Here is a 24,456-nt window from a genome sequence, read left to right as displayed (position 1 = left end):
TCACTAATAAACTTAGATTGCAAGTTATACGCTAAAGTTCTAGCCACAAGACTAAACAAAGTACTACCACAACTGATTGGGAACACTCAGGTAAGCTACATGAAAACACGCATATCTCACGATAATACAAGACTCATCTGCCAAGTCATGGAGCACTCCTCAAAATCATACAACTCTGCTGTAGCTATCACGCTAGACCCAGAAAAGGCCTTTGACAGAGTATCCTGGCACTTCCTAGAGAAGAGCATGCAAGCATACAACCTAGGAGACAGCTACACGAAGAAAGTCATGGCACTGTACAAAAACCCTACAGCACAGATAGCTATTAAAGTTCATCGGCCGAATTTAACCTTGAGAGGGGGACAAGACAAGGTTGCCCGCTATCCGGCTACTGTTCCTACTAGCACTTGAACCCCTGATTAGGGACACATTAGCTAACAGCGATATAGCAGGCGTAACCATTAACACCACCACAGCCAAACTTGCTGCCTATGTGGATGACTTACTCATAATAATGGAGAACACCGGTCAATCCATACCAGCACTCATGCAAACCATTGAAACATACACTAAACACTCGGGATACTTACTCAACAGACAAATCAGAATGCATGCTCCTCAACATAAACACAACCAGAGAGGTAATGGGTACCTCAGGGCTGGCCTGGCAACTTGGGTTTGTCAAATACCTGGGTATTCAATTCTGGAAAAGCCTAAGAAGCACCTTAGAACAAAATGAGAAAACAACATTGGTAAAGATCAAAGGGCTACTGGAAACCTGGTCGCCCAAGTTCATCACCTGGTGGGGCAGAATAGACACTGTAAAGATGATGATCACTCCCATAGTAAACTATCTAGCAGGTATGCTTTCCCTGGCGCTAACGGACGAATTCCACAGGAAGATAGACCAAATGTTAAACAGATTTATATGGCGGGATGAGAAACCCAGAATAGGACTCCCAAAACTAAGACTAGAGAAAAAGCTAGGGGGTCTCAACGTGGCGGACCGGAGAACATTCCAGACAGCCTTCATAGCCAGACAGGGAATGCACTGGGTACTTCAGAAACAGCAATACACGCCGACATGGCTCTCTATAGAGAAAGCCATTCTAAATGACAGACCCTCCAACTCTCCTCACCGCCAACAAGCAAGCACAAAAGACTAACCCGATCTTTAAGATCACAAGGTAAGCGCTGCTCAAAGTAGACCCGAAGCTCGAACACAGCATCAAGAACCCGCAATGGGAAACACTCTGGGCAAACCTCAAGATTAAATACAGGGGCAAGCCCCTAGACAGTCATGGAGAAAGCTAGGAATCTCGTATCCAGCTCAGCTGGTAGCTGAGGGGGAGCCCCACACCAACAGCTTGAAAACAGCTGCCCTCCCAGACATAGAACTATACAATTTCCTAGCAATCAAAACAGCCTTAACAAAGTCAAAATTAGCCAAGCACAAACCCTCAATCTTTCAATACATGGAAACCATAAACATGACAGGTCACCAAGTCTCACTCCTATACAAACTCCTCCGGCCTGTCTCCACCAAACTCAACGCCAAGAACACCAGCTACTGGGAAACTCAGCTATGCTTCAAACTCACGGAACAAGAACTACAAACCTTATGATATCCCCAGTGCTGGCACAGACAAAATTTTGGCTATTACACCAAGCATACTGGACGCCAGCTCGCCTTGCTTCGATAGGCCTAAGAGACAGCGATAGCTGGAACTGTGGCACGGAAAGGGGAGACCTCGCTCACCTCATCTATCACTGCACTAAGGTCAGCAACTTCTGGGGGAAGGTGCTTAGCTTCATCAACAAAACCCTAGGCTGCAATCGAAAACAAACATTTGCCACAACTACCACAGCACACATAACAGCAGACATCGCCACACAACAGGACAGAAACCTCCTGGACTTCCTCCCGACGACAGCAGTCAAAACAGTACTAACCAAATGGAAGGACACCTCCAAGGCCACATTCAAGGAGTGGCTGAACTGGGTGACTTTCCTCAGAGGAGCCGACAACACTGCACTTAGACACACACCATGGAGAAACCCCAACAGAGGGATGTGGTCAAAACTAGATATATTCCTAAACCCCCACAAACCTCCATAAACAACAAATACATGCCTAACGAGCCAAACCAACTTAACGCAACTCAACGCGGGCCCGGCGCTCTGTCACTAAATAACCACCAATCAATTCTATGTTTTATGTACAACTAGATACGCGTCCAATCGCAACAACTTAAATGTTCAATGTTATAGGTGAGCCAGACTGCGGGGCGGACAAGCAAAGACTGTAAAAACAACCACTGTTTTGCCCTATGCAATTGACTGCGAAACCTGCTATATAGGTTACTTGTTACAGTGTCTTTTGTAATATGTAATATGTAAAGACCAATAAAAACATTAAAAAAAATAAAAAAAAAGAGGGAAAAGGGGTTTTGGGGGGGGACCTGGTGGCCCGGAGATGACAGGACTGGTAGCTCCGCAGCTGATCTCTACAGTCAGGGCGGGGGAGGTGTCTGCACAATTCACCAGATATGAATGGCTGTAGTTGGTTTCTCCTGCTGGACAAGGGAACTGATTGGCAGGATTCGGCACAAAATCCCGCTAGGAAGTTTATTTACTATGGTTTCAGTTTACTGTTAGTTACTATTCAGTTTTAAGTAGAGAGTCTTCGTATGAGACAAGGGAAAGATACAAAAAAGGCGTACCCACCGATCATTAAGATTTAAAGATTCTTTTTGATCACTGGCGCGGTGCCCTTCTGAGTCTACACATTGAGATGCACAGCCGGTCTGGATATTGTCCCAGAGAGCAATTTATGGGAGTGGTTTTAAACATAGTAGGTCTAAATATTAAAGGTCTTAATGCCCCAGCCAAAAAACTTGCAGTACTCTCGCTTTTGCGTTATTTGGACAGATGTATTTAACTGCTGCAGGAGATACCTTTGTTTAACAGGACTGGGCCTCAATCTAGGTCCAAATTGTTTCTGCGCCAATACCTATACCCTATTAACAAGAAGAAAAGAGGGATTGCCATATTTTCAAATACCTTTAAAGGGCAGGTTAAGGTGATTGTTGCTAAAGTTTAAATGGAAGACCCTCGCAAAAAGGGAGCCCATATTTACCATACTGTCCATTAACTCACATTACGAGGGGCAGGATACGTTCTTGCGCTTGCCACTACTGCAGATTATGCAATCCCGAACATAGATTTAATAGTAGGTGAGGACCTCAACATGGTCTTGGGATAGCAGGGAAGTTTGGTCTGCTCAGCTATGGTGTGACCTCTCTCAACAGTGTCAAACTTGGCTTCAAGATGTCGGCATGACTGACCTATAGCGACCTATGCATGCAACTGAGCAAGTGTTCCTTTTTCTTGTTGGCACACCAGACTTATGGTAGATTGAGTCTTTCCTGCTTATCATGCCAGGGACTGCGATACACGTTATAGTTCTAACCGATTAGGTTGCCATCTGCTCGTCACCGTTTGACCGGTCTTTCCAGAGGAGGCTTACAAGTGCTTCTACTTTTTCGTCTTCACATGTCCATGGATACACATCCCTGGGAGCGTGTTATCTATTGTTGAATCAAATCTCTAATGGTGTCCTTGTTATCTTCTTGGTTCAAATCTCTTACGTCACACTGGCGTACACAGATTTTTGAGTCGAATATTGAATCAATATCAACATACGGTGCTCTTTCAATCAGTTTGAACTGGATAAGTGTCTACGCCGAATTGGCATATATTCATTTAGAGCCCTGACAAAGTTCCAACAAGGAACGAAACGCGTTGGCTGTTTGTCATCTCTGGTAGAGATTACCAAAATAAAGAAAACAATTATTCTTGAACTGAATTTACTTTTGTTTGATTTCAATGAGTGCGCCTTCTACCTTTTTATAAACATTTGGTAGATTGAATTACTTTGCGAGTTCCTCCCATTTGGTTGAAAGGGTGGCCGAAGTGAAGTTAGGAGTTAGAAGAGTGTCTAATCATGCTCCGGTACATGCAGTTCCTAAAACCAGGCAGAGAGTGATGAGATGGAGACTGGATGAAAATCTCCTAAGCAATAAGAATAGTAAGGATTATTATTATATAATATATATATATATATATATATATATATATATATATATATATCTCCGCAGAGTAATTGCTCAGAGAAAATGATAGCAAAGGAACCATGGTTCATAAATAAATACATACATATTCATATTTGTAGAGCGTGGCTGATCACATGCGAGGGTATCCAGGCACTGTCTATAGACACTGGGAGAGTACGTTATTTGCCCAGAATCACAGGATGGTGGGAAACATTTGTGCAGCTAACGATGCTGGATATGGAGAGAACAGCGCATGAACCTCTGACTGAACCGGACCTATTCCTATTACAAGGGTGAAAAAAGGCATGGAAATGGTTTGCATCCAAGTTGAGAGCTCATCTCCTTGATCATAAATAAAGCAGGGGTTCTGACAAACAAGGATGCGGAAATAAGGCAGCATTTAAAGGTTGCTATAAAAACCTTACACTGGAAGAGGTAATAGCTTGCATCTCTAAGCTAGAGCTATATAAAGCCCACGGTCACTTATGGATTTATAGGTATATTCTATAAAACATTCTGGCAGCTGTTAGCACGGTCCTCACTAGCTTACATAATTCTTTTGGGGGCTCCAACCAATGGTTGACTCCGTGAGAGAAGCCTTGAAAGTAATACCAAAGCCTAGTAAAGGATACAATTATTTGCTCTTCCTTTCGGCTGATATTGCAAATGCTACTTACCAGTATGCATCTGTTCTTGGCATGTAGGGCTGCTGACATTCATATCTGTGCATAGATTGCCGCCTAGTGTTGGGTCCGGATGATTGCACATTGTTGTCCTGGAAGAGTCTTCGAAGTATCACGAGATAGGTGGCTCCTCCCCTGGACTACAGTGCGCATGGGCATCGCCTCCATCCCCAGATTGTTTTTAGCCATTGGCAGAGATGGAGTGAAGTATGTGAGTGATGACCATGCTAAGAGCATATAAATATATGAATACTGCAGCTGCTACAGGCGCCGGGGAGGAGGGTGGGCGATATGAATGTCAGCAGCCCTACATGCCAAGAACAGATGCATACTGGTAAGTAGCATTTGCAGTTCGAGGCATGTGGGCTGCTGAATTCATATCTGTGCATAGAATATAGAGCAGTCCCTCCATTAGCGGCGGCCGCCCGTGCCAGCTGCAGCAGTCTGAAAAAGTGTTTTGAGAACAGCCTGACCAACAGCTGCCTGCTGTTTGGAGTGCACGTCTACACAGTAATGTTTAGTGAAAGTATGTGTGGTAGACCATGTGGCTGCTCTACAAATATCTTCTAAGGGAATGTTACCTAGGAAAGCCATAGAGGCCCCCAACTTCCTGGTGGAGTGGGCTCTTGGTGGGATAGTGAGAGTGCGTTTAGCTTTAGCGTAACAGATTTGAATGCATTTCACGATCCACCTAGCGATCCCAGCTTTGGAGATAGCGTTTCCCTTGTGGTGTGTGGCAAAAGCAACAAAAAGCTGCTTGGTTTTGCGAAAATCTTTTGTCCTGTGCACGTAGTACATCAAGGCTCTTTTAACGTCAAGGGTGTGGAGCATCCGCTCCGCCAGCGTCTCTGGGTTTTGGAAAAACACCGGCAACTCAATTGTCTGGTTCATATGGAATTGAGATACAACCTTGGGTAAGAATTTAGGGTTAGTGCGGAGCACAACCCTGTTTGCATGTACTTGGAAGAAAGGTTCTTGGATGGTGAGCGCCTGCAACTCGCTAACCGTCCGTAGCGATGTAATTGCTACTAAGAAAGCAACCTTCCAAGTCAGAAACTGAAGCTCACAAGAGTGCAGTGGCTCGAAGGGAGGACCCATCAGTCTTGTAAGAACCACATTGAGGTTCCATTCTGGAGCTGGTGGGGTCCTTGGCGGAATGACTCTCTTGAGTCCTTCCAGAAAAGCCTTGATAGCAGGGACCTTAAAAAGTGACAGGTGTTGCCTATTCTGGAGGTATGCTGCCATAGCAGACAGGTGAATGCGGATGGAAGAGTACGCCAAATTGCATTGATACAGGTGGAACAGGTAACAAATGATGTTTTGGATGGAAGCATCTAGCGGGTCAATATCGTGGTTAACACAGTAAATGACAAACCTCTTCCATTTAGCCGCATAACAAGCTCTAGTAGTGGGCTTTCTTGCCTCCCGAATGATGTTCATGCAATCGGGAGGAAGATTGAGGTAGCCAAACTCTAGGACTTCAGGAGCCAGATCGCCAGGTTGAGCTGTTGCGGATCTGGGTGCTGAATGTCGCCATGGCTCTGCGTCAGAAGGCTGGGAGTGAGATGAAGCCTTTGATGCGGTACCACGGAGAGTTCCAGAAACGTGGTGTACCACGGTTGGCGAGCCCACGTTGGAGCAACCAGGATGAGAGTCATCGAGTGCTGCCTGAGCTTGCGTGCCACTAGCGGTATAAGAGGTGCTGGGGGAAAAGCGTACGCAAATCTGCCTGACCAGTTCATCCACATCGCAGTGCCCTGTGATTGCGGGTGTGGGAACCTGGCGGCGAAGCTTTGGCATTTTGCGTTCTCCTTTGTGGCGAACAGGTCTATCTCTGGATGACCCCACCTTTGGAAGTACGGTTGGAGTACTGATGGATGTATCTCCCACTCGTGCATTTGATGGCTGTGCCTGCTGAGCAGGTCCGCCATCTGGTTGTCCTTGCCCGGGAGATGCTCTGCCATGAGGAAGATGTTCCTCTGAATGGCCCACTTCCACATGCTCTGAGCCAGATGAGACAGCTGCGGAGAGTGTGTGCCTCCCTGCTTCTGAATGTAGTACATGGCTGTCATGTTGTCCGTCCGGATCAACACAACTGTGTTGCACAGATGTACTTTGAACGCCTTCAAGGCCATGAAGATTGCCATCAGTTCCAACACATTGATGTGCATCTTCCTTTGCTGTAGTGTCCATAGTCCCTGCACCGTGTAGTGGAGTACATGCGCTCCCCATCCCTGGAGAGAAGCGTCCGTAGTCAGGATAATCTGTGGCACGGGCTCTTGGAATGGTCGGCCCTTGCAAAGGTTTTGTGGATTCCACCAATGCAGAGAGTTGTATGCCCGACCGCTCACCAACACTAGGTCTGTCAGTTGCCCATGAGCCTGAGTCCACTGACGTGCTAGGCACTCCTGAAGCGGACGCATATGTAGTCTCGCGTGCGGGACGATGGAGATGCAGGAGGCCATCATGCCTATCAACTGCATGAACACCTTCGCTGGAAGCGAGTGCTGAGGTCTGAATCGTTGGATCAGCGTTTGGATACTGGCGATTCTCACTGAATTTGGCTGCGCAGTGGCTGCCAGAGTGTTTATTGTGGCGCCCAGATACTGTCGTACATGGGCGGGCTGGAGATGGGATTTCGGGTAGTTTAGAGAGAATCCCAGATCGTGCAGGAGATGAATGGTGCGGGACACGTGGTCGGCGCACTGCTGCTCCGTTTTTGCCTGAATGAGCCAGTCGTCCAGGTAAGGGTAGACGTGGACGTTCTGGCGTCGTAGATGCGCCGCCAGTCGCCAGGCATTTCGTAAAGACCCTTGGCGCTGTGGTGACCCCGAACGGCAGAACCCTGAACTGGTAGTGCTGATCTTGAATTGTGAATCTGAGATACTTCCTGTGGGAAGGATGCAAGGGGATATGAAAGTATGCATCTTTTAGATCCAACGTAGCCAGGAAGTCCCCCTGTTGAAGCAGAGGGAGTACCTGCTGCAACGTGAGCATATGGAAATGCTCCGAGAGAATGTACCAGTTGAGGGGCCTGAGGTCCAGGATGGGCCGTAGGGATCCGTCCTTCTTGGGGATTAGAAAGTACAGAGAGTAAACCCCTGTCCCCCTTTCTTGTAGTGGGACGAGCTCTATTGCTCCTTTTTGCAGCATGACCTGAACTTCCTGCTGCAACAAGTGCAAGTGCTCGCTGGACATAGGACGGCTTCTTGGAGGTATGTTTGGTGGAGTGGAAGTAAGTTCCAGACAGTAACCGTACTGGACAAGAGATTTGACCCACCTGTCCGTGGTGATGGATTTCCACACGGGCAGGAACTGCTGGAGTCTCCCCCCGACCGGTGTTGTGTGGTCGGGGGGCAGTGACAAGACGTCACTGCTTGTTGGAGGTGGTGGACCTGGAGCTGTTTCCACGTCCCCTGCCCTTGACATTGTTGCCTCTGTAGCCACCTCTACCCTTGTTGGTGTATGAGGATTGGGTATTGCTCTTGTAGTACTGGGTGGATTGCGATGCCTGACCCCTTGAGATGCCTCTGGTATTGGAGCGGCGAAAAGAACCACCCCGAAACTGCTGAGACTGGAGGGCCCCCATAGACTTAGCAGTGTCTGTATCTTTTTTCATTTTTTCAAGCGTCGCATCAACCTCGGGTCCAAACAAATGGTCAGGATTAACCGTCTGGTTCAGGATGGTTGTTTGTATATCAGGTTTAAACCCTGAGATCCTAAGCCATGCATGTCTTCTGAGCAACACACTGGTGTTGATCGCCCTGGAGGCTGTATCAGCTACATGTAGCGCACATTTGATGGAAGCGTTTGTAATGAGCTTTCCCTCTTGAATTAACATTTCCCCTGCCTCCTTGTATTGGTCAGGCAAGTGCTGGAGCAGTGCTTCTAGGGTGTCGTAATGAGCCCTATCGTAGCGTGCAAGTAGGGCCTGCGTGTTTGAGATGCGCCAAATGTTAGCTGCTTGTGCAGCAATCCGTTTCCCTGAGGCCTCAAATATTTTCGACTTTGTCTGGGGGAGGAGCGTCACCAGTTGTCTGTGAGTTCGCCCTCTTGCGAGCGTTGGATACCACCAAAGAGTCCAGTGGCAAGTGTCCCTTGATATATGTTGGATCCGAGGGCGCTGCCTTATATTTCTTATCAATGCGTGGATTGATGACACGTGCCCGAGTGGGCTCCTTGAAGACCTCCTGCGCGTGCTTGAGCACTCCCTTGAGCATTGGCAGAGTCTTGATTGACTTTTCAGCCACTGAGAAAGTGTCAAATAAAAAGTCCACATCCACAGGATCGGAGTGCAGCTCGACATCATGGTTAGCTGCAGCTCTCTCGATCAACGCGTTGAAGGCTGCAGAGTCCTCCGTCGGCGAAGTTTTCGCCGCAAAGAGCTGCGGTTCTTGAACCGACTGCGGGTCCTCGGGGTCGCCTCCGGCAGTCCAAGGTTCATGTTCTTCCTCCGGATCCGAGTACGCTGGATAGTTGTACTCGACCTCCTCCTCGTCACCATCACCCGCGGTAGAAGGAGTTGGTGAACGCGGCAGGTCTCTTGGAGACGCCGGCTCCATAGGTGCTGAAGTACCCGCAGAGTCCTTGTTTTTGAGAGGAATGCGAAAATGTTCCAACACCGGCTCCGTGGTGATTTTCCTTTTGAGGAGGGACAGTTTCCCGGTATTGGCGTCGATGATGACCTCACGACGCTCTTCCTCCGCAAGTGGCTGGAGCCGAGGCTTAGACACCACTGGAGACGCTTTGGGCGTCAACACCTCCGAGGGCACGCCTGCCCCATGCTTCGAAGCGAAAGCCTTCGGCGTCTACTTCGGCGGCAGGGTGAAGCGGATAGGCGTTTGCGCCTTTGACGGCTTCAGTGCGGGCTTCGACACCCCCTCTTCCGGTTCGGGAAGCACAGCGACCTTCCGAATCCGTTGCAGGGACACCTCGACCTTTTTCGATAGGGCTGGAGAGGGATTGACCGGCTCGGGCGATTTCCCCGTCTTGGGAGTGGTGTCGGCGACAGGCCCCGTCTTCGGAGCCGACGCTGCACCGTCCTTGGCCCCGACGGCCGGAGCCGGCGAAGCCAGAGCCTTGGGATCGTCTTGACGCTTCTTCGAAGGCTTCTTCGGGTCATTGACCGCGACCATCTTCGGCGCCGACGCAGCCGCGTCGGTCGACTTCGCCTTCGGCATCGACCCCGAGGCCCTCGGGTCGGCCATCTTGGCGTGACTCTCCATGTCGGCCATTTTGGATTTCTTAGACTTCGACGCCTCCAGAGCCTTCTGTACAGCTTTCACTTTCGGTTTTGAAACCGGAGTTGCAGATCCCGAAGGCTTCACTTTTGTTTTTGGAAACGTGAGTGGCACCTCCAAAATGTCCGTGGCCGGGCCCGGAGGCGGGGCTGCTGGACTAAGAACGAGGTCTTGGGTAAGGCCCGAAGGCGATCCCTCGACCTGGGCCGCAGGAAGGGGGTCGACCCCTGAGTCAGTCCGGGGATGCTCTTCCTCCGAGCTATCCCCCACGGTGGCAATGGCCCCATCGTCGTCCCCTACCTCGTCGCCGGCTTCGTCAAACTCCTCGTCTCCTGCGTCGTAGGCATCCCCCTAGGACGCAGGGCTAGAGTCCGAAACCTGTTGGACATTGTCGTCTCCAACGTCTTCTTCGAAGATGTCGTCCGGCGGGGCGCAGACATCTGGGCCTGGAGTCTCGCAGCGCGACGAATCTTGAGGGTCTTTTTACACCGGAACCTGGAGCAGGCCATACACCTGGCCTCGTCATGGTCCGGCGACAGACAAGTGTTGCACACTGGGTGCACGTCGAGGTGCGAGTATTTCGAGTTGCACACCGGGCACCGTTTAAACGGAGTCCGTTCCATGTCTGGAGCGTCGTGTAGGCCCGTCCGCGCCGACAGCACGCGGAAGGGCAGCAAGAGTTCGGAGCTGAAGAAACAGTAAGACCCGAACGAAAACGATACCGGCGCCAAACCTAAAGACCTTTTGGTCTCGAGTTAAGAGAGTTAACAACTATCGGTTCCGACAGAGGGAACCGACACACATCCGAACCCAATGGCGGAAAAAAACAATCTGGGGATGGAGGCGATGCCCATGCGCACTGTAGTCCAGGGGAGGAGCCACCTATCTCGTGATACTTCGAAGACTCTTCCAGGACATCAATGTGCAATCATCCGGACCCAACACTAGGCGGCGATCTATGCACAGATATGAATTCAGCAGCCCACATGCCTCGAACCCCTACTAAATACAGAGAGGGTAAGGACAGTCTCATCCTGATTTTTTTTTTTTTTTCACACAAAACATTCAGCCCAAGATGGAATTGGCTTTGCCCTCTGTTCAGGAAGAGATGAATAAAATGCTATTGTGATGCCTTATTGTGCTACAGGACAAATGATATTGATCTAGTTTGCACTTTTGCCTCTTATATTTGGTCTGCTTGGTTTATAGTGGAGGAATAGCAAACAGAAGGCTGAATCTAGTGCCTGCTTTGTAAATCGAATTTATTTGTGCACTTGATCTGTGAAGCACTATATATATTATGAATTGCGCACCAAAATGAATTTTAATGTGGTTTCATTATTCTGAAAATGATTTTAACGGGCATGTACTGTTATCTGGCCATTTCTGAATTTTACTTGCACGCTTTCAAAAGCGGCACCTTTTTTTATGTTTGGTCTTTGTACTGTTATGTGTTTTATGGCTATAAGCTGAAATGTTTATAATAAACTACTAAATACAGATAAAACCTTTTAACGTGGATTTTGGCTTGGAGACTTGAACCACACATGATCAGGGGAAAATTATCCCAGCCAGAAAGGCAACAGATTATACACATCATGTCCTCAATTTAGTGGACAACGTTCGTAGAGATAAGAAAATAGTTTTGCTGAGAAGGCTTCGACTGTTAACACTGGCCATTTATATGGAAAGCCTTGGACGCCTATGATTTGGCCCTACGTTCACAGCATGAATATCTAGTGGTTGCAAGACCCTGGTGATGGGAGTTTGTTAATAGAGAAATGTCTGATTTCTTTGGGATAAAGAGGAGTACAAGACAGGACTATCTAATGCCCCCACCCAGGTATTTACCTAATATATGGAACTTCTGGAAATTAGAATTAGAGCCCAGGGAGAAATTAAAGTGATCTGCCTTGGTAGTGATGAACATAAAATCTGTATGAACAGAGCTGGACGATGTGTTGTTGGCCATGTCTGATCCAATGGGTTCTCTTCTGCCTTTATTGGAACAGTTAAAGAGATCTGGCGGAACTGGAAAGAAAGATTTATCTAAACTGCCCTAAAAAAAGGTGAGAAAAATATTGAAGCTTCAGGTTCTTCTGAGGACAGACTGTGCTAGACATTTGTTTACCACAGAATTGTGAAAGGCCCTGAGGAAGTGTGGCCAAGCAAATGGATAACGTTACTTACCCAGTAAACATCTGTTATTGGCATGTACAGCTGTAAATTCACATGCTTTGCATACTCCTGCCATCTAGATTTGGGTCCGGATGTTTGCACTTTGTTTTTCTTTGAAGAAATATTTTCCAGTTACCAGGTGGACTCATCTTTTCGGTGATAGAGCGCATGGCATCGACTCCATTGTTAGATTGTTTTCCCACAAAGGGTGAGAATGGAGTTAGAAAGAGTAGAATAGAGATGTCCATGTGTATGAATCTCTAATGAAGAGAACTGCAGCTGGGCCTCTCCCTGGAGGAGATCTGGGAGGTGGTCACCCGGCACCTGCCGGCCAGCTTTCCCCGCATCCACGTGCGTGATGTGACGTGCGAGACCAGCCTGGCGGCTACACCTGGAGCCTGTGGTGCGCATCCGCCGTTTCCCCAGCCTCTAGCGTCGGGTGGAGCACAGAGGCGCTCTATGACGAGGCTAATCCATGTGGGTCCTCACAAAACACACATAGGCACTCACTACCTCCGGCTGGTTCCTCCTCCCACCTCAGCTCCTCCTTCGGCAGAAGCAGGAACCAGGGGCTGGGCCGGGTTGCTCTGCAGGCTACAGCACCTCTCCTTCTGTTAGGCTCCGTGGAGCAGACAGGCGCTCTGTGAGTGCCCGACTCAGAGCTGTGAGCACCAACTGCCAAGGAGCCCTTGCACCCCAAGAAATAGACCTGCGCATCTAGTCACCAGGAGCCTCTGTACCCTGAAAGTTACACATCTGCACGAAGTCCCTGTAACATACAGACAGGCACGCCGTCGCCAAGAAGAACAGGTAAGGCTCACCTGAGTAAGAATTTGTGCTTTTTTTAAGTCCTAAAAACGGTTACTTTACTGGGTCTTAAACTACAACCCCTTCAACAGGAAGGCAGCTATGTACCTTACAGCGAGGTCATAATTTGTGGAGCTACATAAACACACTGATAAAGTAATTAACATCCGGATCATATCTACTTACTCTCTGTAACTGATCTCGGTATACTATCAGCATGTGGTCTCAGAGCTGGAATAAAATGGGGGTGCTGCAGGTACGCTGGGGCGCTGTATATAATGGAATGGCGGGGTACGTTTGGAAGGATGTGCATTGGAAAAGAAGAGTGTTGTCTCAGAGCTTCAGGTGCACTAGGGGAGCTGTATGTGGTGGAAAGGCAGGGGTGGTGAAGTTAGTGCCTCAAAAGAGCAGCGTGGTGTCTCAGAGCTGCAGGTACACTGGGGGGAGCTCGATCTGATTGAATGGCGGGGTGGGGTAAGTTTGGAAGCAGGTGCATTGGAGGAGCAGCGTGTGGCATCCAATTTGCAGGTAGACTGTTGGAGCTATATGTGATGGAAAGGCGGGCTGGTTTAAGTTAAGAAGGTGTATTGGAGAAGCAGCGTGTGGTCTCAGAGCTGCAGGTAGACTGGGGGAGCTATATTTCATCTAGGTGGAGTGGAGTGGGTGGTGTAAGTTAGGACTGAGGTGCATTGGAAGAGCAGTGTATGGGTTCACAGCTGCAGGTACACGTGGGAAGCTGTATATAATGGAACGGCAGGGGTGTACGTTTTGGAAGGAGGTGCATTAGAAGAACAGTGTGTGGTGTCAGCTGGAATCAAATGGGGGCTGCAGTCCAGGATTGAGATGCACCGGGAGAGCTGCATGTGGGTCTTTGTGGCATGGCAGGGATGGCGCAGATCAGGATTCAGTCACACTGGCAGAGCTGTGAATTAGCCTCTGAAGTACAATAGCAAGGCTCAGCATTGAGGGGCACTGGTAGAGTATACAGTGGGCCGTCAGCACTAGGATAGTACGGTGTTCTTGTTTCATTACTGGAATTGTAGTGCAACAGTGGACTTAGGTGCTCGTTCCAGTACAGGAATAATAGGGTAAGATCGAGGCACACTGGCAGAGCTCTACATGTCTCTCCTGCAATGGTATTGAGCTACGGCATTGTAAATAACAAACCTTTTATCTATGTGTTGGTTTTGAAAACAGATAAATAAAATGCATTGCCATTTACAATGTCAATAGCTTAAAACTTTGCAAATGGGAGACCTATTGAATTGCAAACGCTTGTTAGAAGAAGAGACTGAACCTCTTGTTTTAGGAGGTGTAAGTGATCTGTAGAGAGTTTGGGTGACCTTGGGGGAATGTTTGGAAGATTGTTGGTGAACTCCAGGCAGTAACCAGAAAGGATAATTTCCAGTACCCATTTGTCTGTTGTTATGGAATGCCAGATGGGTAGGAAATCTGAACGAAGACCTCCGACAGGTTTTAAATGGTCAGGGGGTGGGGGGAGGTGAAGTCACTGTTGTGTTGGAGGGGTAGGGGCAAGTGTTTGAGCCCCTACCTCTGCCTTTGTTGCCTCTATACTGGCCTCTGAAATAACCCCTAGAGGGAGAGGGTTGGTTATTATCCTTGTACGTGGTGGTGGTAGTCTGAGGAGGTATTTTTAGACCCTCCGCAGTAAAAAAAGCATCGAAAGGAACCACATGCTTGTGTCAATTGAAGAGCTCCCATGGATATGGCCACTTCAGTATCTTTTCCAGTGAGGAATCTATAACCGGGCCAAAAAGGTGTTCTTTTTCAAAGGGTGTATTCAGGATGGTAGCTTGGACCTCAGATTTAAAACCTGATATGCGTAGCCAGTCGTGCAGTCTTAATAGGATGCTTGTGTTTACAGCTCCAGCAGTACTGTCTGCAGCATCTAGGGAGCACCTAATAGCATTATTAGAAATAAGCTGTCCCTCTCGCACCAATTCTTGTGTCATACCTGTTCATCGGGCAGATATTGGCGCAACTGCTCCATCTAGTCCCAATACGCCTGGTCATATCTTTTAAGCAGCGCTTACGTGTTAGAGATGTGCCAGAAGTTTGCTTCCTGAGATGCCATCCTTTCCCCCGAAGCGTCAATAAGCTTTGATTGTTTATCTGGGGGTGGAGCATCACCTGTGTTTTGGGAAATGGCCCTTTTTGTGTGTTGGACATCACTGGGGAGTCCAATGGTAATTGTCCCTTTTTGAACAGTGGATCAGATGGTGCTGGCCTGTACTTTTTATCTACCCCAGGGGTAAGAATACGGGTCATTAAATATGTCAACATGCCTGAACATAACTTTGATCATGGGAAGTGTGTGCAATGACTTTTGAGTGCTGCTAAGGGTTTCAAAAAGGAAATCCTCTTCAAGGGATTCTTTGTGCAGCTGTACCATGTGGTAGTTGGCAGCTCAACTTAGTAGTTCAATGTAACCTACACTGTCGTCCGGTTAAAAGACTTTGGTAGGAGACAGGTCAGGATCATTGCCTGTGGAAGAATTGGTGTTGTAGTCATCCCAGTAGTGGCTGATCATCTCCATCACCATTCTCATCCCCATCCCCATCATCCTGATTGTCATGTGTATGTGGTGAGTGTTCAGGTGAAATTGGCAAGGGTTGAAAATGAGAAGGATGTAATAGAAGAGAAGGGGGAAAATGAGGGGAAGGTTAGTCCTGACACTTCTCCTTTTTAAAGGAATGTTGTATTCCTCTTTTGGTGCAGTTTTAAGTTTTAAAGCTACTTTAGTGGTAATATGTTCAGTTTTTGGATTAATGTGGAGCACTTTCGGTTTTGGATCCGGTTTGTAGGGCAGAGCCTTGAAAAGGTGCTTTTTTGGTGATTTTGGCAGATCAGGTTGTTTTGGTGCCGGTGTTTGAGGTGCTGGGTTTTCGGATCCGAAGTGTGTTTCGGTGCCTAAGGGGGTGGGTCGAAATCAGCCTTTGGCTTCGATCCCGAAGGTTTCAGCTCAGTGCCCTATTTGGCATGAGGGCTTCCTGAGCCGGAAGTCTTTTTTGTATGCTTTGGTGCCGAGCAGAAGACAGGGCTTCAGAAACATGGTCTCGGTGCCGACTGCATGGGTTGGACCAGAGCCTTCTTCTTGGGCTGAGGTGGATCTTGGGGCAAGGGAGGATCCGTTCTCACAGTTGGTTGCCCTTGCGGGAGGTTCTCGTCCTCATCGGAGCAGTATTCTGATATGGAGATTGGTTCTTGTTCCTCCTTGGCTCCTATGGCGTCCTCGACTTCTTTGTCAGATTGTTCTCCGAAGAGGTCCGGAATGGAGCTTGCATGTTGCGACGTCGAGCCTAACGGATGCAAAGGGTCTTCTTGGTGCGGAAAGCCTTGCACACATCACAGTCTATTTAAAATATTTATAGAGCGCGCCATCTGCCCCAGCCAAGGGGCGTCCCTGCGCTAAAAGCAAAGCAGCAGCAAAGATAGGGAGAACGGTTTACACAGTAGGAAAAAGAAAGGTTTTAATAGCTCTCCTGAAATTAGTGAGATTGTCCTGTTCTTTGAGCTCGGGAGACAAGTACAGGTTGCATACTTCGTGCGAGTCAATGAGCGGAAACTTCGTCCAGCACAGAGGGAAGAATTTAAAGGAGTCTGTTCCATCTACTGCAAGGCGGACCGAAGTGGGTAGGCCCAATGACCTTTCACAAGCTTCCTGATTGAAGAACTTTTAATAGATAAGAGATGCGGAGAATGGAAACGCACATTGAAAACAATACCGTTGAGGGCGAGTGTCTTGCGCACCGAGGAAACCTGGAGAACTGGAGAACTGTGTGGAACCGGAGCGCAGCAATACATGTCCGAACCCGATGGCGGAAAAAAAAACCCAATGGAGTCAATGCCCATGCGCACTATCATCGAAAGGTATTTTTAATTTCACACCCACTCCACCACCATCACCACACTTACACCACACATAGTCATCTCACAAAACAAGTGCTCCAGCGTAGTCGCCTTGTCGCAGCACGCCCCTTTTCGTAGAGAACTGGGATGGCCCCAATGATTAAGCATGTCACCGTGGGGCAACCCCGGTGAGTGAGGGGACTCTAGAAAGAAATTTTTCTCTCTTACATTCTTGGTACACACTGACTTAGTAAGCAGTAACCATAAAATACCAACCAGGTCTCTGAACCCTTCACATTGGGTTCCTGTATTGCATATACCATTCCAGGTTCTTCACGCATGTGCCTGACTGACGTAAACTTTCTTCTCCCCTTGTTATAGCAAAATTCAGTCCTTAATCTGGATTTCTCACCTTTCTTCTCTTCGCCATCCTTCTCTTCTTCAGTCTTCACACGTTTGGATTTCTTGAAGTTTGCCACATTTTTGCGCCCACCTTCGCCTTCATCTTCAGAGTCAGAGAATTCTTCATCACATGCTATCCTCTTGTCTGCCGATCGGACTGTGGGTGGAAAAACACACGTTGCAAGGTTCTCATTAGGAAAGATTTGGCCTTGGTAAAGGTAGACCAAACACATCACAAGGATACTTCAGACAGTCTGTACTAGCAAAGAAAGAATGCATAGAATAATTTTCAGCAGTGTTGTTGCAAGAAGTTCACACAGCAATATGTGGCTAATCATGACAGAAGATGAACTAAGTTCACAACAAGAATAAGACCCTGCATTGCAAAAAGCACAGCACTAGATTGAAATCACAACAGATTCAGTCATCAACCCTTCACCCCCCAAAAAAACCACCCATGTTCAAAGGGGTTGAAGAGTCCTCAGGCACATTTAATGCTTTTTTGGTAATCATAGGACAACAGTATTCATGCTTTTTCAAAGTTTAGGGTTGTCGGAGCCCTCAGGATGGGCAACTTGGGTCCATGAGTTGTACGGAACCATGCGAGTGCTAAAACTAATTGAGAACTACTAGATAGTTTCAAAATTAACAACCGTGGATGGTGCTGTAAAGTCTGGACATTCGGAACCCATCAGATGCTAGCCAACTAGGAAAACCGTTACAGTGCTTATGACTGTTGTAAGGAACATTACAATTTACAAGTTATCGGAAGCTGGCTCTATATACGTTATTGCCACTGGGTAATAATACAGTGCATAGAGTTCAGGGGTTCCCCAAAAGTGTACATGGCTCAATGTAATACCCTAAGTGCTCAATTAGTGGTAGTGTGGGTGAGCAACCTTAGGACTAACACAGGAGTGTAAGACATTTATTGCACAACATTGAACAATAATGGACATAACTCAAAAAGGAGTTCCACACCAATTTTAGAAAAATTAGCTTTGTTTGTACTTTAAGACCAAGATCTTCACAAGTCTTCACTTTTCTATTCCCTCCACTATCCTTTTCAATCAAAATAACAGACGAACATGTCCACCTCTCAAATTTCGTATTTCACTATACTAATTCAACACTAATACTTTATGGGTTAAGGAGCAGCGTGCTACTCACCAAAAAAGCGCTTCAACACTCCATCAGGGTTAACAATCGCTATATAAATGCAAACCTTTTTCCCTCTTCTATCCCTCTGCTATCCTTCTCACTCCAAATAACCGACTACTATCCTCCACTCAAAATACTTTCATATTTCACTATACCAATTCACCACTAATCCTTTATGGGTTTCCGGAGTAGCGGGGGTAACAAGCTCAATATAAATTCAATAATTTTTTCCTCTATTCTTCTGCTATCTGAATCCAAATAACTGACCAACTTCTCCACCACTCAAATTACTTTACTACTCGCCGAAAACTTGCTTTGATGCGTAATCAGGGGTTGTAAGCGCTATATAAATGCAATTACAATACAATTTAATACGGTAAGGACATTTTTAAATACAAATACATATCACTTTCAAAAGTCGAAACTTGGAACAATTTCTGAACAGTTCAAGGTTATCCTATAGGGAAAACAATAGGTAAGGATCACACTTACAGTCAGGTCTCCGGGACCAAAGTTCAGCAAAGGTAAGGGTCAGTTGGGTACCAAAACAGCAGCACCAGCGAGGCAGGTTGCTGAGGTCAAAATCGAAGTTTTGCCCAATACCTTTCAATAGAGACTGGGGGCACAAAGCCACACTGCCTGTTAGTAAATCAGTTGTAGTGGCCAAGCTTTGGGGGCTAGATCAAGCACGGGGGATCGGCACAAAGCAGCACCAAACATACACTGCCACTGGCACAGATAAGGCCAGATGCAGGGTACAAATTCAGCATTGGGCGCCCAAGGATTTCTGCTGTTGACAAACAGGCTGCAGGCGTTGCATCAGAGGTTGCAGGAGGGAGACCAATGACAGCAGTGGTGAGGAGAAATGTAGGGGGTCGTAGGGGCACGGTCGATTCAGCTCACCAAAGAGGCACAGGCTTCGGGTGCAGGGTGTGCCTTTAGCCGGAGTCTTCTTACCGGAGCCGGTTGCAGTAAGGGTAACGAATAGTTTACCTGTCGGTGTAGTTTTGCAGCTTGAAGATCTTTCTGGATTCATTATGCTCTGCATTATTCCACGGTCTAGTGGTTGGGTCCGGAATCGTAGTCTTTTCTTTTGTTCTTTTTTTTTCCGTAGCCCAGGTGGTCGTGATGTACTTCCTGGGCGCCATCTTCGGATTCTTTTTCTTGTTTTTGTGTTCTGTTTGTGAATCCTTTAGCAATGTTTTCTAGTTGTTCCTCCAAGTAAATGATTTTTCTGCTTGGTCTTTTAAGGTGTCGGTTTGTATATTTTCCTTGCATTTCCACCACCTTCTCCTGCCTCATCTTTCTGCGGGAGGTGGATGGGTTCGCTAGTGAATCCAGAAAGATCTTCAAGCTGCAAAACTACACCAACAGGTAAGAAACTATTCGTTTTGCAGCGTGAATCTACCTGGAGTCACTATGCTGTGCATAGACTTTGTAGCGGTTTGTTATGTTTGTAGCAGCTGGGTGGAAGATGAGTTGGTTGTTGAATATATGCTGAAGCACCTTCTGACCTACTTGTGCTTCCTTGTTCATTTGTATATCCACACAGTAGTGCTTAGTGAACGCGTGCACTGAAGCCCATGTAGCTGCCAGGCATATGTCTTGAATGGGTGTTAGCCAGGAAGGCTATTGTTGCTCCCTTCTTCCTGGTAGACTGGGCTTGTGCCCCCTCTGCTACTTCTTGGCCTGCCGGTTTGTGGCAGAATTGTATAATTTGTGCGATCCATCGTGCAATGGTTCCCTTCGTTACTGGTCTACCCAGGAAACTGCTTGCGAAGGACACAAAGAACTACTTTGTTTTACTGTGCTCCTTAATTCTTTCCATGTAATGCATTACTGCTCTTCTAGCGTCCAGAGAGTGCAGTGCCCTCTCTGCACTTGTGGATGGTTTCTGAAAGAAGCTTGGTATTTGTACTGTCTGGTTCATGTGAAACCTTGACAACCACCTTTGGCATAAAGTGTGGGTCAGTTCTCAATACCACCCTATCATTGTGTATTTGAATGTAGGGTTCTTGTAGCGTCAGCACTTGCAGTTCCCTCTAGAAAGGCGGTCTTCATTGTTAGCATTTGTAGTGAGGCCTTATGGATGGGTTCAAAGGGCGCTTTCATAAGTTCTGTTAGGACCAAATTGAAGTTCCATGCCGGTGGCGGCATACTCTTCGGTGGTGCGATCCTTTTTGCCCCTTCCAGGAATCTCTTTACTACTTGTGATGTAAAGAAGCTCTTTCCTGTCTCTCCTCTTGTGCAGGCTACTATCGCTGCTAGGTGTACTCTTAGCGAGGATGAACTTAGTTTTGCTCTCAGCAGGTGTGTGAGATATCTTAGCACCGTTGATTCCCTGGTCATCTTCTTGTGTAGTTTTATCTTGCTGCACCATTGTGTGAACCTCTTCCATTTTGCCAAATAGCACCTTCGTGTGGTAGGTCTCCTTGCCTCTCGTAGCACCCGCAGGGTGCTCTCCGGTAGTCTTAGGTGTGCAAACTCTGTCTTCAGGAGCCATGCAGCTAGGCTGAGGCTCTCTGGCTCCGGGTGTAGTTCTTCTCCGTTTTGCATGGAGAATAAGTCTTCTTTTCCCTAACTTGTGGGGTGGTTCCTGTGCCATTTCCATTAGTTGTGAGTACCAGGTCTGCCTTGCCCACTGTGGTGCCACCAGGATCATTGTCATGTTGCTGGTTCTACACTTGTTGAGTACCCTGTATATCAGTGGTATCGGTGAAAAAGCGTAGGCAAATGTTTTCGACCAGCTTATCCATAGGGCATTCCCCTGGGATTGTTCCCCTGGTTGCGGAGTATCGGCATTTTGCATTCTGGTGTGTTGCAAATAGGTCTATCGTCAGTGTCCCCCACCTCCTGAATAGCGTTTGCGTTTCCTGTGCATTGAGCTCCCACTCGTGGGATGCTGAAGTCTGTCTGCTGAGCCGGTCTGCTTCCACATTGTCCTTCCCTGGTAGGTGTATGGCTAGCAGGTCTATTTTGAGTGGGATGGCCCATCTCCATATTTCCTGCGCTAGGTTGGATAGTGTGACTGATTGTGTTCCTCCCTGTTTGTTGATGTAGAACATTGTTGTTGTGTTGTCTGTTTGTATTAACACTCTCTGATTGTACAGTTGTTTCTGGAATGCCTCCAGGGCCAGTAACACTGTCTTCAGTTCCAGGTAGTAGATGTGTCTGACCGAATCTGCTGGAGTCCACAGACCCCTCACCTTGAGCTTCTTCATGTGTGCTCCCCATCTGGGATGCGTCTGTGGTGATGGTCACCGTTGGCGTTGGTGGTGTTAAAGGCTTCCTTTTTGTTATGTTCTCCCTGTTCCACCATGTTCTCTTCCTGCACTGTGTGCATTACAACCACTAGATCTTCCCAATTTCCTGTAGCTTGTGACCATTGTTGTTGCAGCCATTCCTGGAATGGTCTCATGTGGAGCCATATATTGGGGACCAGGTGTATGCATGACGCCATCATCCCCATTATCTTGATCGCTGTCCGCACTGTCAGAGCTCGCCCCTTCTGGTAGTGGCGCGTCTCCTTGAGCAGGGCCAGTGTCTCTTGTCACTGGGGAACACCTTGCGCTGTATGGTGTTGATCTGTGCACCCAGGAAGATCTTCACTTGCTCTGGTTCCATTGAGGATTTCCCTCAGTGTAATGAGAATCCCAGGTCTGTCAGCGTTTGTGACCCGCTGTACGTGTTCCTTGCATGTCCGGTGTGAACTTGCTTTTATTAGCCAGTCGTCGAGGTAAGGGTATACATGAATCCCTTCCCTGTGCAGGTACGCTGCCACGGCCACAAGACATTTGGTGAAGACCCTTGGTGCGGACTTTAGTCCGAAGGCTAGGGCTGTGAACTGGTAGTGTTCTTTGTTGATGGTAAATCTTAGTAGATGTTTGTGCTGCCTGTTCATGGGAATGTGCAGGTAGGCATCTTGGAGGTCTATGGTGGCCATGAAGTCTCCGTCCCTTATCTGAGGAATGACCTCTTGTAGGGATGTCATCTTGAATTTGTGTGTCCTTATGTATTTGTTTAGGAACCTTAGATCCAGGATGGGTCTTAGCGTTTCGTCCACTTTTGGTACTACGAAGTAGTTGGAGTACAATCCCTTGTTCCTTTCTCTGAATGGAACTGGTTTGATGGCCTCCTTTCGGAGGAGTTCTTGTGATTCCTCTAGGAGTAGCGCTAGTTCTTTTCCTGAATGCACCTTCCTTTTTGGTTTTCTGTTTGGTGGTTTCTTTTCCAGTTCTATGCAGTATCCGAACTGTATGATGTGGAGTATCCATTTGTCTGTAGTTATCTTCCACTCCTGGAAGAAGTGTCTTAGCCTGCCTCCTACTGGTGTTACATGTTCGTTGCTGTTTGGTCCGTGTAATACCCTCTTGTTGGCCTTGTTGTGCTCCACCCTCGGAGGGGTCGTGTTGGTGGGCACGCTTTGCGTGACGGAGTCACTTTGAGCTGGGTTGTTGGCCCCCTCTTGTTTGCCCTCGTCCATTCGCCTTCCCGCGAAAGGACTGGCCCAGAGGCTGGTACTGCCAGGTGTGAGAAGTTGCCCGGATATGCAGTGCTCACTATTCTAGTGATCACTATGTATCAGTCCAAACAACCCTTATTGATGATTGGTTGCAAGTCAACCTTATAGACCAGCTATCCTAGTAGCATGGACAAGAGCAGTCTTTAGGCTAAACTCTAGAGGGCGTGTTAAGCCAGCTGTTATACCATCACATATACCCCTTGAACACCAAGTGAAAGGACACCACACAAGTTATGAAAATAAAAGGATATTTATTTATAACACAACAACCCTGGACTCTTTATGAGGACAGGGCGCTAAGCACAATACAAAACTCTTAAAGAAATACTGAAAGTCGCACAATTTACACAAATGCCCGAGGGGCACGAAAAACCATATACTATGGAAGTGGAATGCGAAATTACTAGCAGGTAAGTACTATTCTCAGAGACTTTAGAAACGCTAGGCCTACAATGCTGAACCCTTAGATTAGAAGCAGAGTGGGAACTCTCACGCGTAATGCGGGACAAAGTCTAAGGATACTAGTAAATGCAAAAGTTAGTGTTCTCGGGCGAACCCGACTAGGTAGGTCAAAAACGAAAGTGGATCTAGACACTTAGAGAGTTGGTCTACGCTGGAGCACCGTGGTACTCGGTTTACCTAGCCCACGGGCTGCGGCTGCATAGGGCTCAAGTGTCGTCGGGTTTCTTCGTTGACGAACCAGGAGCCTGAAAGAAGAAGTTGCTGGCAGGCGACCAGTGAAGATGGTTGATGCGATCCAAGCCTGGATCGATGATGGAGACGACCTGTAAGCAGAGGGGACAGAGTTCTGAATCACTAGCCAGTGATTAGATGGGCACCAGGATGGCACCGGATGAAGTCACCTCGACCAGGTGAGTGGGCGACGCTGGGCTCTGCAGTCTCTCGGACCAGGAGGCTTTGTCGGCGACCAGGATGGAGGTGCGAGCTGTCCCACGAAGGTATCTGCTGTCGGCGATGCTGGACCCAGGATTGGGGCAACAACTCTTGGCAAATGCAAGCCCACGCGGTGGACTCAAAATGGCGTCTGGAGTGGACCAGGAGGGTCCGGGGTGCTCCTCTGTTGGAGGGGAGCAAGGGCCAGTCTGGAGCAACCAGACCAGCGATGGAAGTGTCGTAGTTCGTCGTCAAGAGGGCTACAAGCCAGCAGGCAAGTGGCCGGACAATGCAGTGAGCAGCAAAGAGCAGAAGGGCCCCACGCAGATCTCGTGGATGCTGGGGGGCTGGACTTCGGTGCTGGAGCTGCTCAGGGTTAGGGCTTCTCAAACCCCAAAGCACTCACTCGAGGATCCCTCGGCGGTCGTGCTGGATAAGCGTAGTGCAGTTCTGAAGATGGCCGGTCCCTCGAGGTCTCGTCACACCCACGAATCTCAGTTGGGCTGATGATGCAGGTAGAGGTCAGAGGTGCCAGGGAAGCCGGGTCTCGTCGTGCTGGTCGGTCTGATTCCGGAGAAGGACGT

At 47.9% G+C, this 24,456-nt stretch overlaps 1 protein-coding gene across 2 annotated transcripts in view; it reads right to left on the bottom strand.

The window, feature by feature from the left end:
- HDAC1 (histone deacetylase 1) overlaps nucleotides 1-24,456 on the bottom strand; it is a 220,117-nt gene that overhangs the window by 51,157 nt on the left and 144,504 nt on the right. For both annotated transcript variants that reach the window (XM_086955695.1, XM_086955696.1), the window contains exon 12: nucleotides 17,306-17,452. In XM_086955695.1, the coding sequence (XP_086811821.1) occupies nucleotides 17,306-17,452 (147 nt within the window). The remainder of the gene's footprint in view (nucleotides 1-17,305; nucleotides 17,453-24,456) is intronic.

This window comes from Lissotriton vulgaris, chromosome 2_1 (assembly GCF_964263255.1).
Source record: "Lissotriton vulgaris chromosome 2_1, aLisVul1.2, whole genome shotgun sequence".
NCBI lineage: Eukaryota > Metazoa > Chordata > Amphibia > Caudata > Salamandridae > Lissotriton > Lissotriton vulgaris.
This window is presented reverse-complemented; position numbering and strand designations above follow the sequence as displayed.